At 42.0% G+C, this 18981-nt stretch overlaps 1 protein-coding gene across 3 annotated transcripts in view; it reads left to right on the forward strand.

Moving 5' to 3' along the window:
- cracr2b (calcium release activated channel regulator 2B) overlaps positions 1–18981 on the forward strand; it is a 62739-nt gene that overhangs the window by 33721 nt on the left and 10037 nt on the right. For all 3 annotated transcript variants that reach the window (XM_060914408.1, XM_060914410.1, XM_060914411.1), the window contains 5 exons: positions 1920–2010; positions 2107–2202; positions 2291–2478; positions 8591–8662; positions 12786–12840. In XM_060914408.1, coding sequence (XP_060770391.1) covers positions 1920–2010; positions 2107–2202; positions 2291–2478; positions 8591–8662; positions 12786–12840 — 502 coding nt within the window. The remainder of the gene's footprint in view (positions 1–1919; positions 2011–2106; positions 2203–2290; positions 2479–8590; positions 8663–12785; positions 12841–18981) is intronic.

The following is an 18981-nucleotide window of genomic DNA, read 5'->3' on the forward strand; positions in this document are numbered from 1 at the left end:
CAGAATCGTTCTCTGGTTATGGTCTTCATTGACCTAACCAAGGCTTTTGACACGATTAATAGATCGGCACTCTTTGTCCTCCAGATCATTGGCTGTCCACCTATTCTGCTATCAGTTATTCGCTCCTTTCATGAGAATATGCAAGCCATTGTCAGCTCAGAAGACACAATGTCTGCTCCCTTTGATATTCAGAATGGTGTAAAGCAAGGCTGTGTACTAGCTCCTACCTTGTTTGGTATCTTTTTTTCTGTTATGTTAAGACATGCTTTTCCTGATCCCTCTGGAATATCTCTGTGCACTAGGTCAGATGGGTCATTGTTCAACTTGGCCAGATTAAAAACAAAGACAAACACTCTCCTGATACGCAAACTTCTCTTTGCTGATGATGCAGTCTTTCTAGCCCACACCCAGGATGATTTGCAATCACTTTGTGACTCCTTTGCTTCAGCTTGTGCTTCCTTTGGGGTGTCAATCAACACTTCGAAAACAAAAGTGATGTCGTATGATCTGCCATGTCCCACTGAAATCAAAATAAACGGTGAGCCCCTTGAGTCAGTCGATCATTTTTGCTATCTTGGTTCTACTGTCGCCAACGTACCACATCTGGATGTCGAAATAAGTAAACGGATTGGGATGGCAGCTTCGACCTTTGGAAACTTAAAAGACCGTGTCTGGGACAACAGAAAACTCTCTTTAATCACTAAGGTTAAAGTCTATGAAGCTTGTGTTTTATCTATCCTGCTATATGGGAGTGAAACATGGCCAACATACAGTAATCAAGAGAGGCGCCTTAACTCCTTTCACCTTAGGTGTCTTTGTAAGATTGCCAAAGTTAGCTGGCAGGATAAAGTTCCTGATGTCCAACTTCTTGATTTTTGTGGGTCGTCAAACCTTTTTACAATTATTCGCAAACGTCGCCTTCGCTGGCTTGGTCATGTCTACCGTATGGATGAGTCACGCTTTCCAAAAGGAATACTCTATGGAGAGCTCTGTGATGGCAAGCGCTCTGTTGGTCGTCCACTTCTCCGTTTCAAAGATGTTTTAAAAAGAGACATGAAGGACTTTGGTATCGATCCCTCTACATGGGAACACTTTGCAAAGGATAGAACTGCTTGGAAATTGCTTCTACATGAAGGATCCAAATCATCAGTAGTCAATTTTGCAAACTTGCGTTACTGACAGCATCTTTATCGTTTGAAAAAGCGACAACAGTCATCAAACGCCAATACCTAAGCTTGGAACCCCCTTATCATCACATTGTGATGCAAGGCCAACACACACACACACGGTCAGGGCAGCAAGCGAATTCATGTAGATCTACAGCAGCATCAAGTGTTTGGGCGCCCAAAACTGCTTGTATGCCTCGTGAATGCTATCTAGCCATCCGGACAGGACACGAGTTATCAGTCAGATACAAATGTAGTGACACTGTCATAGCCTTGCTGTCACAGGGTCCCCGCTTTGGTGCGAGTACCCAAGGAGATCAGACATGTCTAGACAGTTGCCACAGCAACGGGTTAATTAGTCTACAGAATATTCATAAATCAGCTTGTCTACTAAAAGTGATGGGCTTTGCAGTTCTGCGTAAACCAAATAAGGAAAATCCCGGAATGCGGAGACAATCGGTGACGTCAGGGCCAGGCTAATTTGCATCGGTTTGGGTGCGAATAGGTGCTACCAACCTATAGTACAAAGGGATGCCTCTGGGATGAAGGGATGCAGCAGGATTTAAGAAGGGAAAGCAAAGGCGCGTAGCGGGCTGCTAATTCACACTATTCTCTCCTTTTCTTTGGGGGGGCAGTCGCCCCCCCTGCTCCCCCTCTGCCGCCGCCACTGATTTATTATTGTACCCAGGTTGGATTTGTCAATAAAGCAGTGTGTGTGTGTGTGTGTGTGTGTGTGTGTGTTGACTCCCATAGACGAGAAGACGACCATGACCGAGTGGTGCGCTCGCTTTACGAAGACCTCGAGAACCAACTCAAAGAAGAGCGAGAGAAGCGACTCACTCTAGTAAGTCTGGCTGAAAATAAAGTCAATAATCTGCATATAAATGAAGAATATGATTACAATGATGGTAATGACGGTGATGATGGTTTTCTGATGAAGGACGGTGCGAGACAGGGAGACAGAAGAGAGCAGCTGCTGCAGGAGCTGAGGATGAGAGAGCAGGAACTAGAATTCACATTGACCAAGCAGAAAGAGGTAAATGCTACCTTCATTCATTCTGAGCCTTTAGAGCTTCTTGCCTGGATGTTATTCTGTAACGCAGTCTACTTGGGACTCCTTGTAGCTGGAGACTAGGATCAAGGCTCTGTGCCAGGACCAGGCGAACACTCGGGGACAGAACCAAAGGCTGCAGCTCGTGAATGCAGATTTGCGGGAACAGTTAGAGGTGAGCCGGGAGGAGCTACAGAAAGCCCTTAACCAGCTGCAGATCCTGCAGGAAACACTCACAGATCAGCAGGAGGGCAAGCAGAGGTGAGAGGTGGCTTTTGCTGCATTTGACTTACTGAAAAGTGGGAAGCCAGAGCTTGGACTTGTCATTTTCAAACTTTTGTCAGCAACATTTGTCAAAAACATAGAGATTTAAGAAGCAAATACGTCTCTATGTTGATTGATCTAAAGCAAAGTATATTCTTCGTGTGCAGCCACGTGACAAAATAGTGTGACTCATGCATCCGCTGCCATGTTGGATGATATATGGTAGAGCCCTGCACTCCCGCGGGAGTCCCGCGGGACCCGACGCAAAGCAGTGCGGCGCGGGACAAATTTTGAAAGCTCATTGCGAGCGGGCGGGAGAGGTGATAAGCTGCAGTCCCGCTAACTAAAAATGTGTTTAAAATAAAATTTATAAATTATTAATTTATGCACCAAATTTGGCTTAACGGTCATTTAATGGTGAAATGCCGTTCGCACTGTCAGCCAACTTTGGGTTGTTTCTCTGAATTCCGACAATAAACGAGACCATCCGAACACATCTGAAAACATTGTGGTTTGAACTGTGTTGGTTCAAATCAACTTGGTTCAGACCAAGTTGGTACTACAGCTTTGGGAAACAGTCGGTTTTTGGATGTTAGTTAGTTCAAACTTGCATCGTACCATATTGGTTTAATGCTAACTTGGTTGGTTGGTTGTTTGGGAAACGCAGCCCTGAACGTGAGCTGTAGATATTTATGCTCAAATCCACTCAAAGTAGGGGGCGGGGCACCATCACGCTGTGTCTTTAAATTATATTAATTTCTTATAGGCCTACTTGTATTTCCTAGAATGTAAATGTGAGGAGTGACATATAAGCTATGTGCAATGTACAATATTCTTAATATCCACTGTAGATTTTGGTAGGTGTGTTGGGTATCTCTGTAAAGCCTCAGCTGCACATGCCACCTGGCAACGCGCACCCTCGCTACGTGCGCTAGGTGAAGGATCGGTCAGTGGAGAGCTCAGCTAAGCTCAGCATGTTTAATTCCCCAAGCCAATGAGAAGAACTTTCGTGAGAAATGACGCGAACGTCTGCATCATGCGGGATTTGCGGGCGGGAGTGGGACAAAATATGGCAGGCGGGAGCGGGACTGAAAATCATAATTCTTTGCGAGAGCGGGACTGCACAATGCGGGAGCGGAACTGAAAATTCTGTCCCACGCAGACCTCTAATATACCGTACAAATCCAAAATGCTGTCTCGTGCGAACAATAACTGTGATGCATCTCCGACTTTCTGGAAATATTATGATTCCCTGGAGTTCTCTGCCAAGTCAAGATTCAGAGAAAAAGTTTAAATTTGTGGCTTTGATCCGTATATGTTAAAGCCATCTGATTATACGGAGGATTTAGCCTCATTACCACCAGTTGAATACCCTGATATTGTGAACTATCTCGTTCTACAAAAACAAAAAAAGTGCATAAGTAAAACGAAGTTACTGGACCGGCATCGCTAATATCTCTCCTGGCGAAATTGACCCACATTGTACTCCTTGTGTATCCAAACTCGCTCAGGTTTGCGCTGCTTTTAATCTGGCTTTCCTGGCAGATCTTTCCTTTCTCCTGTTGCTTCTTGATACTGCGAGATGAGCTTTCCTCTTGATCTTATCATGTCCTAATTTGAGTCTTGGTGCCCAATCTGGATTTATTTTATCGCGTAGGTTTGCCAGTGCTCCTGCAAGGTGAGAAGCAGAGTGTTCACATTAAAACTCACAAGTTCAATTTCATCAGCAGAAAACAGAGCTTTAATTAGCAATGAACTCTTACCAGCGTCACCCCACACACGCAGGTGTAATTCACTTTTTTCTCAATTAAGTCCTTGCGATGTATGTTTTTGAACCACAGCACACAGTGTTCTCTGGACAGTTCTTCATCTGTTTTGTCGCTGTTTTTAATTATTTTGGGAATTCTGAAGAATCATTTCTCTTTGTCACGAGTAACATTATTACCACAATTATATCCCCACATACAAAGTAGGCATTGTCTTTCTTCAAAGGCAAAGAAAACAAAAGAAAATCACGAAGCGAATCTTGGTTGCTGTTATCATTCAACATGGTGGACTTCCGGTTCAGAAAATAAGCGTGACGTCACATACACAAAGAATACAATATAACTCATTTAAAGGTGCTATTTGTAAGAATTTAAGTTTAAAACAGTGAAAAAAAAAATAACCAAAATCATCAACAAAATGTGAAGAAATAACAGCTTTGACGTTAAATCAAAAGAAGTCATGTTAACTCAGTTAAGTTAAGAAGTCGTGCACATGATGTCATCGTATGCGGAAATCACTGTGCGGTTAGGGAATTATAGGTTCTCTTCAGTGAATATGCCAGTTCTCTGCCAGTCACCTCAGAGAATCCATAATTTCAACCAGAGCCTCTCAGTGCATGATATATTTGATTAATATAGTCTGATGCCACACATGAAGATTATAAGATGGCAGTGTTATCTTGACTCTTAACGTAAGCAGTTTGGCTGAATTTTGCATATACTTGCCATGCTGTTTGTTTTTTTTTTTTTTGCTTTTTTTTTTAAAATAACTGATAACTGTGTAAAATTAGATTGTATGAACCCAGTAGTAAATCAGTTTAAAAAATAGCTTTACACTATATTCAGTGAGTGATAATAGACGAGTTCACAAACACGGCAACGCGCAAGGAGTTGTAGGAAAGGTCAAAGGTTAAGGCCTCATAAACGAGCGGAAGTAGAGCACGTCAACAATGGCGGAGGCTACAGGCTCGCTGTGGGGACACTGTTGTGTTGTCGATTGCCACAATGGACGTCGACTGCTTGAACAGTGGATGCGAGAAGACTGTAGTGTACATTTAAGTGAGTGTATACAGAAAAGATTATGTGAATCCAAGCACACAGTTTAATGCAAAAGTTAGTTTGTATCCCGACCTTGTCAGCTGTTAGATTCATGTTCATGGACCCGCCTTGATTTTCACTCTCGCCGATAATCATTGTCTGTATACAACAGTATTATCTTGATTTTTATGTGCCTTAAAATGTTGGTTGTAATAAAAATCTGACAAGTTTCTGTGACTGTAGTTCTTACACCAGTAATGACTACTACTAGTCCCAAAATGATGGAAGCCTTGTAATTTATATTAAATTTTAATTTTTAAATTTCACAGATTTCACAAAATGAAAAGTAAATGGACACAAAAATGAAACATCCTTGTCTACTATTAAATATACTAAGCAAAGAATAATGCATTTCACATATTCCCACTACCTTTTGGTTAACAGGAGTAGATGTTGATCAATTATATTTTTGTTTTAATTAATTAAAAATTTTGCAAGTAATATTTTTACTACAGTTTACTACATATAATACACGGTTAAATACATAAAAACACTACTAGTACAGCTTAATACATGATAAAGTAATACTAAATGGTATAAAAACACTGAAGTTCTGATGAACTATTGATAAGTATTAAAGGTCCCATGGCATGAAATTTTCACTTTGAGGTTTTTTAACGTTAAAATGAGTTCCTCTGACCTTCTTAAGTCACCCCAGTGGCTAGAAATTTCATAATGTGTAAACCAAACTATGCCCAACATTTGAGAATGGCGCGTCAAAACGGCGCGTTGATAAACTCTTCCCTTGCCTACGTCAGCAAGGGAGATGATCCCCACGCCCCCCCTCTGGATTCCCACCCACTGTATGGATTGCCCGCCCAGCTCAAAAGTTGCCACCAAACATGGAAGTTGCGCTGTACATGGATGTGACAACACAGAAAGGAGTCTGTTTTTACTGCCGACAGGAGAGCCCCTGAAGACGCAGTGGCTTAATTTTATTTACTCCAATAATACGCCGTCGAGTCTACCTAAGACGGTGTGTTTGTCGGAAGCATTTTCCTGATGAATGTTTCCACAACTTGGGACAGTACAGGGCAGGTTTTGCACATCAACTGTCACTGAAGCCTGGGTCCGTACCAAGCATCCCTGCCGCATCAGCCACAAACACCGAACAAGTAAGTGTATAACTGTTAAGTCGTTTTGCCGTGTTTTAAAATCGGTGCCACGTTAGCCTTGCAATGGCTACATTAGCTGTGCAGCTAACCGCTTCCTGCAGTTAGCCAGGTACTCTGCGCTACAAAACCAAAAAGCATGCAGCATGCTCTGTTATAATAGCCAGTTAAAACAGTTTTTACAAAGACACCCACATTCTTTTTTTTAAGTCACTCGTTCATTTTATTTGTTTGTTTGCTCAGTAAAAACCCAAACATTTGTTGAATTTATTTTATTTCCTCGCGTCGCACCTTAATGACGTCAGAGCGCGGTATTTTTCCCTTCGCGGTTTGTTCCTTCTCTCTCGCCATAGTAAGACACCCACATCCGCTTGTTCTGACCCACTGGAGGTAGCGTCACAGTGCTGTTAGCCAATCAGAGGTAACACGTTTACATGTCATGAATATTAATGATAAGACCCGCCCCCACCCTCTACCCTTTCCCGCCTCCATGCTTCTCATTAGCAAAACGACGCACTGGGAAAAGCGCTGAAATGGGGCTTTCTCCCAGGAGGCTATATCTACATGCCGAGGGTTCATTTCGAGAAAGGCTGCGGATATAACATCCGGAAACCTCCACGAGCCCGTTTAAAGCATCAACAAACCACCATGCCATGGGACCTTTAACAAAAGACCTGCATGCAAGAAGTTCACCAGTAACATTACAATTTAACAATATGAGCAATTTGAACATAACCAGTCATTATCAAGACAGCAAACATCAAAGCCCACACACCCCCAATGATACCACTTATAGCACTGATCACATCCTACGCTATTGTCGTCATTTTCTGTTATGTCCCCACTGTCCTTTCGGGTCTTTCTTCGCTTGGTCTTTTTAGCTGCTGGTTTGTTCCTGCCTTTCGGTGGAGAGTCAGGTTTGGACAAAGTTGATATAGCAAGGTCAGCTGTTGAGGCAGCAGGCTGAGGGTCAGATGTACCTGAAGTACATGACTGATGAGTATAGTAAGTGATACTAGTACTGATACAATAAAACAGACGACTGTAATCTGGTAGGCAGCACGACTTGTATTATTTCTCCGTGTCAGATATAGAACTATAACTATGAGTCGTTGACCTGTCAAAAACTGCGGTGGGCGTGGCAGTATCACTGGGTACATACCTTGATTTTTCTTCGTCTTCCTTGGACGGTACAGGCTGGATTTTCAAAATATCTGTGGCATATGCAAGCACCCTTAACTCTTCTACCCCCATGGTAGTTGGCAATCCCCGTTCTCTCATATGCCTCTGCAATTCTGCCTTCTTCCATAAGGCGTATTTGCTAAGGTTTGGCTTGTTTGCCGCCATGTTTTCATCTCTGATGAGGCCTCGACCTTTGACCCCTGCGCATGCGCGGCGATATGTGTGAACTGGTCTATTCTATGAGAGTGATGGTTTGAGGGGAAGGAGGGACTGTGCATTTCCTTGTTTTTTACGATAGGGTGGACACCCCAACTTTGTGGTGATATACTGCTCCCTATTGTTTTGGAGTGTGGTGTATAAATTCACCAGGTGAGTATGAATTCGGTCAGGCCGATTCTTACACATAGCACCTTTTAATGGTAAGAAGTGCTGCTTTGTTTATTGTTCATGCTGTGAGCAGCCATATTGATTTGACTTCACTTGCTGAGCTTTGGGTTAAGGAGAAGGTCAAGGTCTCAAGTAGGAATTCAGAGTTGAGGTGGGGTTTTCTTTCCTGGTCGATGGCGGGAATTACCAGTTATTTCAAATGACAAATTACAAGTAATTTAATCCTGCATTTTTGGGAAAGAAAAAAAGGGAATTGCAAAAGCAGTGCTATTTCACTGGTAGAAACTGATAAAGTATCCAAACTGATGCATCAAAATAAGGCAACTTTATAACAACGTTGTCCTCAAAATGTCATGACTGTATCACTGATGCATTGTTTATGAAACCACTGACTGAGAATTACTGTAGTGTACTCTTATAGGTCCACATTTTTCTTTTGATTTATTGATTTCTTTCATTTCTTTTTGAAGGTTTCTATTTTCCTTGTTCTTGTTCCTTGAGTTAAACCTGAGCATCGGCCTTATCACGGTCGTTATAACTGTGTGTGGTTTTCTTTCTACCCAGACAAGTGCTGAAAGTCTCCAGAAACATGCAGAAAGAGAGAGAGAGCCTGATGAGGCAGCTGGATCTGCTCAAGTAAGACTGCATGCACATTTAGAATTACTCCGAGCTTTCTGTGGGTGTGTCTCCAGGTCATTGTCCATTTCAGGTTTATTTGCTCTTGACAGATATCAGATATAAGATAAGGCAAGGAGGGTGGCACAGTGCGCGTGCGCACACACACACACACACACACACTGGAAGAAAGCAGTCACGAGGAAGTCAAATTATATTTTGACACATACCTCAGATCTAGATGTAGTAAACTACAATCCAAAATGTATCAAGCAGGGTTTTTTTAAATCTTGAAAATATAGAAATGTACAGTATATATTTTTAAAGCGGATAAAGGATCAGAGGTGCCTCTACAGTTGATAAAGGCTCTAATTTTATATCTATTAACATTATCACTATTTATAACGTCACTTTTGGTGATGGTATTTTTTTTCCCCCGTGTTGATTTATCATGCATAAAAGATCACAGAGCTTAGTAGCTACTGAAGAGTATGACAAACTGTAAAGGTAAAATCTTTCAAATGCATACAGACAGTAACAACAGTGAGAAATTTTGCAGCATGCAAGATACAATACCAGTCAAAGGTTTAGACACGGCGGCACGGTGGTGTAGTGGTTAGCGCTGTCGCCTCACAGCAAGAAGGTTCCGGGTTTGAGCCCCATGGCCGGCGAGGGCCTTTCTGTGTGGAGTTTGCATGTTCTCCCCGTGTCCGCGTGGGTTTCCTCCGGGTGCTCCGGTTTCCCCCACAGTCCAAAGACATGCAGGTTAGGTTAACTGGTGACTCTAAATTGAGCGTAGGTGTGAATGTGAGTGTGAATGGTTGTCTGTGTCTATGTGTCAGCTCTGTGATGACCTGGCGACTTGTCCAGGGTGTACCCCGCCTTTCGCCCGTAGTCAGCTGGGATAGGCTCCAGCTTGCCTGCGACCCTGTAGGACAGGATAAAGCGGCTAGAGATAATGAGATGAGATGAGGTTTAGACACCCCTACTCATTCATAGGTTTTTCTGTATTTTGACTATTTTCTACATTGTAGAACAATACTGAAGACATCAAAACTATGAAATAACATATGACACTTATATGGAATTATCTCATCTCATCTCATTATCTCTAGCCGCTTTATCCTTCTACAGGGTCGCAGGCAAGCTGGAGCCTATCCCAGCTGACTGCGGGCGAAAGGCGGGGTACACCCTGGACAAGTCGCCAGGTCATCACAGGGCTGACACATAGACACAGACAACCATTCACACTCACATTCACACCTACGGTCAATTTAGAGTCACCAGTTAACCTAACCTGCATGTCTTTGGACTGTGGGGGAAACCGGAGCACCCGGAGGAAACCCACGCGGACACGGGGAGAACATGCAAACTCCACACAGAAAGGCCCTCGCCGGCCCCGGGGCTCGAACCCAGGACCTTCTTGCTGTGAGGCGACAGCGCTAACCACTACACCACCGTGCCGCCCATGGAATTATGTGGTAAACAAAAAAGTGTTAAACAAAAGATGTTCTATATTTTAGATTCTTCAAAGTAGCCAGCGTTTACCTTGATGACACTTTGTACACTATTGGCGTTATCTTAACCAGCTTCATGAGGGAGTCACCTGGAATGCTTTTCAATTAACAGGTGCCTCGTCAAAAGTTAATTAGTGCAATTTCTTGAGATCAAACAGTAAATAATAAAAATACAGTAAATAGCCCGATTCCACAACCATAGTAATCCATATTATGTCAAGAACCATAGAAGTAAGTAAAGAGAAACGACATCCATCATTACTTTAAGACATGAGGTGTCTTTTAATTAATAAAAATAAAGAAAAGCACTGAATTAGAAGGTGTGTCCTAGCTTTGACTAGTTTCAGCAGTACCAGTCAGTTAGAACAAGTTTGAGCCTTTGGAAGAACTGTTTGTGCTGATCACAACTTTTGTTGTCTTTGATAAAGATAAGCAGCTCTGGTGAACAATGACATATTCGAGCCATTGTAGGTTTAAAAAAAAATAGGGAACTGGGAGATGGGGTTAATACTCTGAGGAAAAAACTCAGAACTTCATTAATTAAAGCTGTAAATTTACAAGAAAAAAAAAACTCGGATGTTCTGTGAGATTATAAAGTCATACATTTATAACTTTTTTAAATTATAAAGAGGTTTTTGAAGGAACCACACTTTGCAAGGATGTATCAACATCATCACACCATAGATGCCATGGCTGAGCTGAGAGTTCTAGAAAGTGCAGTCTTTCCTCCTCAGTCACGCAATATAAAAGAGCAAAGCGTGAAGAGATTTTCCCAGAATGCGCTGCAGCTGGGAAGCATGTAATTGTTGCGTCAGAGGAGAAATTTATTTATTTATTTATTTTTAAACCTACAATGGGCCCTAATACGCCATCGCAGTGTCTTGATATAAAATACAGTGGTGCTTGAAAGTTTGTGAACCCTTTAGAATGTTCTATATTTCTGCATAAATATGACCTAAAACATCATCAGATTTTCACACAAGTCCTAAAAGTAGATAAAGAGAACCCAGTTAAACAAATGAGACAAAAATATTATACTTGGTCATTTATTTATTGAGGAAAATGATCCAATATTACATATCTGTGAGTGGCAAAAGTATGTGAACCTCTAGGATTAGCAGTTAATTTGAAGGTGAAATTAGAGTCAGGTGTTTTCAATCAATGGGATGACAATCAGGTGTGAGTGGGCACCCTGTTTTATTTAAAGAACAGGGATCTATCAAAGTCTGATCTTCACAACACGTGTTTGTGGAAGTGTATCATGGCACGAACAAAGGAGATTTCTGAGGACCTCAGAAAAAGCGTTGTTGATGCTCATCAGGCTGGAAAAGGTTACAAAACCATCTCTAAAGAGTTTGGACTCCACCAGTCCACAGTGAGATAGATTGTGTACAAACGGAGGAAATGCAAGACCATTGTTACCCTCCCCAGGAGTGGTTGACCAACAAAGCTCACTCCAAGAGCAAGGCATGTAATAGTCGCCGAGGTCACAAAGGACCCCAGGGAAACTTCTAAGCAACTGAAGGCCTCTCTCACATTGGCTAATGTTAATGTTCATGAGTCCACCATCAGGAGAACACTGAACAACAATGGTGTGCATGGCAGGGTTGCAAGGAAAAAGCCACTGCTCTCCAAAAAGAACATTGCTGCTCGTCTGCAGTTTGTGTAAAGATCACGTGGACAAGCCAGAAGGCTATTGGAAAAAGGTTTTGTGGACGGATGAGACCAAAATAGAACTTTTTGATTTAAATGAGAAGCATTATGTTTGGAGAAAGGAAAACACTGCATTTCAGGATAAGAACCTTATCCCATCTGTGAAACATGGTGGTGGTAGTATCATGGTTTGGGCCTGTTTTGCTGCATCTGGGCCAGGATGGCTTGCCATCATTGATGGAACAATGAATTCTGAATTATACCAGCAAATTCTAAAGGAAAATGTCAGGATATCTGTCCATGAACTGAATCGCAAGAGAAGGTGGATCATGCAGCAAGACAACGACCCTAAGCACACAAGTCGTTCTACCAAAGAATGGTTAAAGAAGAATAAAGTTAATGTTGTGGAATGGCCAAGTCAAAGTCCTGACCTTAATCCAATCGAAATGTTGTGGAAGGACCTGAAGCGAGCAGTTCATGTGAGGAAACCCACCAACATCCCAGAGTTAAAGCTGTTCTGTATGGAGGAATGGGCTAAAATTCCTCCAAGCCGGTGTGCAGGACTGATCAACAGTTACTGGAAACGTTTAGTTGCAGTTATTGCTGCACAAGGGGGTCACACCAGATACTGAAAGCAAAGGTTCACATACTTTTGCCACTCACAGATATGTAATATTGGATCATTTTCCTCAATAAATAAATGACCATGTATAATATTTATGTCTCATTTGTTTAACTGGGTTCTCTTTATCTACTTTTAGGACTTGTGTGAAACTCTGATGATGTTTTAGGTCATATTTATGCAGAAATATAGAAAATTCTAAAGGGTTCACCAACTTTCAAGTACCGCTGTAGCTGACCGACAATGATAACACTATTATAAACCAGACACACAATTTATAAATATCTTTTATTGATAACATTTCAGAATTACATTTCTTTTAAATATTCCTTTCATCACATGTCTTCCTCAGGGACATGAACAGGCGTCTGCGGGATGAGAAGGACGCACAGCAGGATCAGAAGAGGGTTAGTCACAGACAATCCTTCATGTCTCCTCTTCCATCTTATCCACAGTGCAACTGTGGCCAAAACACCCCACCGTGGGGTGGGTCCTCTTTTTACCCATACTGAACTGGACTCTGTGCTGGTGTTTTATATGTGGCTGTTCGTTATGACTGGTGTGAAGCTGTGGGCAGTGCTGTGCATGTCTGTTCAGCAGAAACCAGCGAATCTTGGCCTGCTTTCCCTTAGCCTTTGCATGTGACTGTGCTCGGGGCTTCTGTCCTAATGGGAGTTCAACTAGAACTGTTGTCAGCTGAAGATTCCTGAGAATCCTAACACTCTGTTACTCTGACATGGACTCGAATATTCAAGTCTGGTGAATTGTAAATGCTTTGATCTTACATTTCTGCTGCACTATTCAGAAAGGCCTTTCATTTCCCTGAAAGTTAAAGACTTCATCTTAAAGAACAAACAACTATGAGAATATGAACACAGCTATTCTGATGATTACTCACAGCCTTTCTTGTGATGGGTTCCTTCCTGTGGACCCTGAAGGCCAGTCTGTTGAATGTGAATGGAAAAGTGGTTCTCAGGTTTAAATCTTACACGTTGTTTTGTCGAAGAACAAAAAAAGCCTTTCTTTAGTGTCTGTTACAGAAAGTACAGCAGAGTTTCCTTTCAGATGTTACTCATCCAGACTGTGAATAATGTTAAAAAATCACACAGAATGACTCATTTATACCAAGTTCCATGTTCATCATGTCGTCATGCAAATACCGTAGTATATACTACACTACTACATGCTCGTACTACGATGCATGCGAGACATGTGACCACTTTTCAGTCAAATTCCCTTGTGGACAGTTTAGACAACTTCATTTTTGGACAGAGTGTTTCTAGAATTTCACTGTACTCTTAGCTTTTAATGGTTCAGGCAAAAAAAAAATGCAATGAGTCATGATGAAAGGCTTTAAGAACAGGAATAGAATATAAATGTCACAACTGGTATAAAAATGTTAAATATTATCAATTTGCTAATAAATGACAAAACTGAAATGAGAGTAACAAGATACACTATATAGCCAAAAGTTTTTGGACACCTGCTCATCACACCCATACGTGGTTCTTTCCCAAACTGTTGCCACAACATTTGAAGCACATGCTTGTATATAATGTCTTAGTATGCTGGAGCATTACACTTTCCCTTCACTGGAACTAAGAAGCCCAAATTTGTTCCAGCATAACAATGCCCTTGTGCACAAAGCGAGCTGCATGAAAATAGTTTGCAAATTTTGTGGGGGGGCAGCACAGTGGTGTAGTGGTTAGCACTGTCACCTCACAGCAAGAAGGTTCTGGGTTCGAAGCCAGCAGCCAACGAGGGCCTTTCTGTGTGGAGTTTGCATGTTCTCCGGGTGCTCCGGTTTCCCCCACAGTCCAAAGACATGCAGGTTAGGTTAACTGGTGACTCTAAATTGAGCGTAGGTGTGAATGTGAGTGTGAATGGTTGTCTGTCTCTACGTGTTAGCCCTGCGATGACCTGGTGACTTGTCCAGGGTGTACCCTGCCTCCCACCCATGGTCAACTGGGATAGGCTCCAGCTTGCCTGTGACCCTGTACAGGATAAGTGGCCATGGATGGATGGAAGTTTTGAGTGGAAGAACTCGAGTGTCCTGCACAGAGCCCTGACCTCAACCCCACTAAACACCTTTCAGATGAAGTGGAACACTGACTACATCTCAGGTCACCTTTTCTGTCATCAGTGATTGAGTTCACTAATGCTCTTGTGGCTGAATGTGAGGGACCAAGTGGCCACCTCACCCACAGGATGCCGATACGGTTGGAAGTCAGGGGTACAAAGAGTAAAACAAGGTGTCCAAAGTCGCAAAAATAGGTTTCAAAAATAGGTGTTTTCTTTTATTTATAAATGCATTTTCAACCAGCAAACCAAAATGTCCAAAAATAATAAAGCTCGGGAAGTATTTAAAGTAACAATACAAAACTACTAAACACAAAATCAAAATACTAGCCTTCAAAATCACTTAGCGACAAGACTACACAGCTGTCTCTGGTAAACTGCTCCTCCCTACACACACCCCAACTGCAAAATAAGCGGAGTTTAAATACACCCATCTATTCCCTCAAAATTGGACCAATCATTGAATAATAGGATGATTGGCCCATACCACTCTAACAGGTAAATACACTCAGTTAAACAAAATCTAACACTTACAAAACAATACCCTATAACCCAAACATAAACCACACACATTAAACACTATTTACAAATGTGATACATATTTTAACACACCAAAAAAAAATACAAACACAACATGCACTTTCACACCCCCTTCACAAACATTACCCCCTTACCCAAAGTCACAATGATTGGAGAAATACTACCAATGCAGCGCTCGCTTCCGTTTGGCAGTACAGCCATGGTGACAGAGCATGGAGGAAACATGAGGCAAGTATGGCGTTTGTGCACATGAATGAACCAGAGATTTAAACAGCTATATGGGTGTAAAGTGTTGCATGAGAGTGGGTACCTCACCCTAATGCCGAAGATGTTAGACTAAATACTTGGCACGGAGATATCTGTGTCATGGCTGGTTTATTAGCGCGACAAGCGCTAATTAATTTTAATGACGGGGGTAACACAACATAATAAACAATGAGTTTGGGAACACATACCTGAGGGCTGTAGGTCAACTGGAGACAACTTTCATGCTGCAAATAGTGTAGGCAAACTTTTAAAAGCTGTGTGTATGTGGGTAGCATGTGTGTAGTGTGCGTGTGTATGCATGCGTGCAGGCGCTCAATGTCTCTCGCAACCCCTCCTTGTCTCATGGTGCTACCGTAATACACACAGTTAATCAAAAAAGGAAAAAGTCCACAAATGTCCATAATTCAAATATAAACACCATAAAATCTATAAAACACTACACTCGTGAGAAGGGCAGAGCTACCTTCTCACACTGAATGAATGCAAATCCCCACAGCGACACTCCAAAATCTAGTGGAAAGACTTCGCAGAAGAGTGGAGGTTATTATAAACAGAAGAGCTACTAAAGCTGGAATGGGATGTTCAACAAATAAAGACACATGGCTATGAGTCAGGTGTTCACAAACTTTGGTCCAAATAGTGTATTTATTGGTTGATAATATTTGCATATTTTAATTAGGCAAGGAGTGGATGGAAATGTAGTATAAACTGAATAGAAAAATATTTCCTGACTGGAATTGGCCTGATGGTTTCTGTTCACCATTAAAATTATTGGAAATAATGGTTAATGAAGGAAACCATTAGGCCAGTTTCTAATAGTAAGCATTTAAAGCCTTTGGGCGCTTTGCTTGTAGAGTGGTTGGCTGTAGGTGCTGAAATGGCAATCTTTAGGTTTCTGGTTCAGTCTTGAAGACACTAAATTTCCTCACGGGGATTAATAAAGTACATCAATCAAAAAAAAAAACTATTCATTCATCCATCCATGATCATGTTGGGTGGTGGGATGCACTAAACCATGAATATAGAACAGCATGATTGCTAGGATGATATTACTTTTGTGCAAAGGTTCTATAAAAACAAAATTAATATTGAGTAACTGATATTGCAAACACATGGTAGCATACAAATTGAATGAAAGCTTGCAGTAAGTGTAGTAACAGTTAGTTTAACAAACTATTTCTAAAATTGGAAATTTTAATTAATGAAGACAGAAAAAAAGAAGTGATACAAACTGTGAAGGGTACCAGTGCTGTTGTAATACTGTAAATATCAGTGCTCTCAGGATGCCACTTATCCAATCGATTTAGTCAAAATCAGAAATAGTCTGAAATGACTGTTGTACACTGTGTAGTATACACTCACCGGACACTTTAATAGGAACTTGTTCTTGATTCTAAGATTCCTGTTCTTGGCTGCAGGAGTGGAACCCAATGTGGTCTTCTGCTGTTGCCTGTGGAGATGCTTTTCTGCTCACCACGGTTGTAAAGAGTGATTATATGAGTTACTGTATCCTTCTTGGCAGCTGGAACCAATCTGGCCATTTTCCTCTGACCTCTCTTATCAACAAAACATTTCCAACCACAGAACTGTCGCTCACTCAATGTTTTTTGTTTTCCGCACCATTTTGTGTAAACTTGAGAGACTGTTGTGTGTTAAAGCCCCAGGAAATCAGCAGTTTCTGAAATACTCAAACCAGTTCATCTGGCACCAACACCCATGCCACAGTGAAAGTCACACTTTGAGATCACAATTTTTCCCCTTCTGATGTTTTTTTTTTTTTTTTAAAGATTTTTTGGGGGGCTTTTTACACCTTTATTGGATAGGACAGTGTAGAGACAGGAAATGAGCAGGAGAGAGAGACGGGGAGGGATCGGGAAATGACCTCGGTCCGGAATCGAACCCAGGTCCCCGGATTTATGGTATGACGCCTTATCCACCTGAGCCACGATGCCACCAACCCCCTTCTGATGTTTGACGTGAACATTAACTGAAGCTCTTGATTTGTATCTGCATGATTTTATGCACTGTACGTACTACTGTCAAGGGATCGGCTGATTAGATAACGGCATAAAACAGCAGGTGTCAAGTCAAGCTTATTTGTATAGCGCTTTTAACAATAGACGTTGTTGCAAAGCAGCTTTACAGAATTTTAATGACTTTAAACATGAGCTAATGTTATCCCTAATCTATCCCCAATGAGCAAGCCTGTGGCGACAGTGGCAAGGAAAAACTCCCTCAGATGACATGAGGAAGAAACCTCGAGAGGAACCAGACTCAAAAGGGAACCCATCCTCATTTGGGTCATAACAGACAACGTGATTATAACATTTTTAACAGAAGAAGAAGAAACCTTTGTCACATGCACACTTCAAGCACAGTGAAATTCATCCTCTGCATTTAACCCATCTGAAGCAGTGAACACACGCACCCAGAGCAGTGGGCAGCCACACTAGAGCGCCCGGGGAGCAGTCATGGGTCTGGTACCTTGCTTAAGGGCACTTCAGCCCAAGGCCACCCCACATTAACCTAACTGCATGTCTTTGGGGGAAACCAGAGCACCCGGAGGAAACCCACGCAGACACGGGGAGAACATGCAAACTCCACACACAAAGGCCCTCGCTGGCCACTGGGTTCGAACCCAGAACCTTCTTGCTGTGAGGCGACAGCGCTAACCACTACACCACTGTGCCGCCCAGTTTTAACATGAAGTCTGTTTCGTTGATGTTATAACTCTTCATTGATGGAAACTTGAGTGCAAAACTGTTCATGGCAACTGCAGTCCTAAAGTTAGCAAGTTAACTGGAGTCCTCAGCCATAAAAGCATTACTCTAAGTGTCCAGAGCATCTTCCAAGTGTGACTTTCAACTGTACATATGGGGCCGTCCTCCACAGGAGCGATGCGATGAGACTCCAGCCAGACGTAGGGCATCAGGATGGATCAGGCAGGTCCGAGGAGCAGAAGAGGTCAGCATCTCAGTAAGAGTACCTTTATTAGGGTGTACCTAATAAAGGGGCCGATGAGTGTAGTGTACTTAGTTATGTTATTTTGAACAAAGCCATACTCTTGGTATTTTGGTGACAGTCAGTGCAGGAGGTAACCTCCTGCAACGCACTTGTGAAAATGGTGGGGGTTCAAATCAAACCACGAGGTGTGATTAGACGCTCTGCTACTGCGATATCTAATCAGCTCATTGTGTGATAGGCTGCAGATCACTGCAGTGACGTGACGTTTCACAAGTAGATCAAGGTCGAGTTCATTTTAGTGGTAGAAATAAGCAGCAGACCAACAAGACGTAGAACAAATTGTGCACGTTTTGTAATGTTCACTCATGTGAATGCTCTAGGACAGAGTGTATATAAACATAAGCATCTATAGCAGATGTAGTTTTATTCATAATGCCTCATCTCTATGATGGCTATAAATCTGGAGAGTGTCACAAACATTTTACTGCTTTTATCTCAAAGTAGTACATACTGTATATTCCGTGCAGAACTGCATGTCAACTGTCTGACTCACATTCAGGTCTGAGATGTGAAAGATGAAACAATGAAGTCCGTTATAGACATTATTTAAGCCATTCCCGCACACACAACTTCACTCTGAACCACGTGGCAATTCACAACACCTTTAACTCCAATCCACTCAGGAGATCATAGCACCT

Source organism: Neoarius graeffei, chromosome 2 (assembly GCF_027579695.1).
Source record: "Neoarius graeffei isolate fNeoGra1 chromosome 2, fNeoGra1.pri, whole genome shotgun sequence".
In the NCBI taxonomy this organism is placed as follows: domain Eukaryota; kingdom Metazoa; phylum Chordata; class Actinopteri; order Siluriformes; family Ariidae; genus Neoarius; species Neoarius graeffei.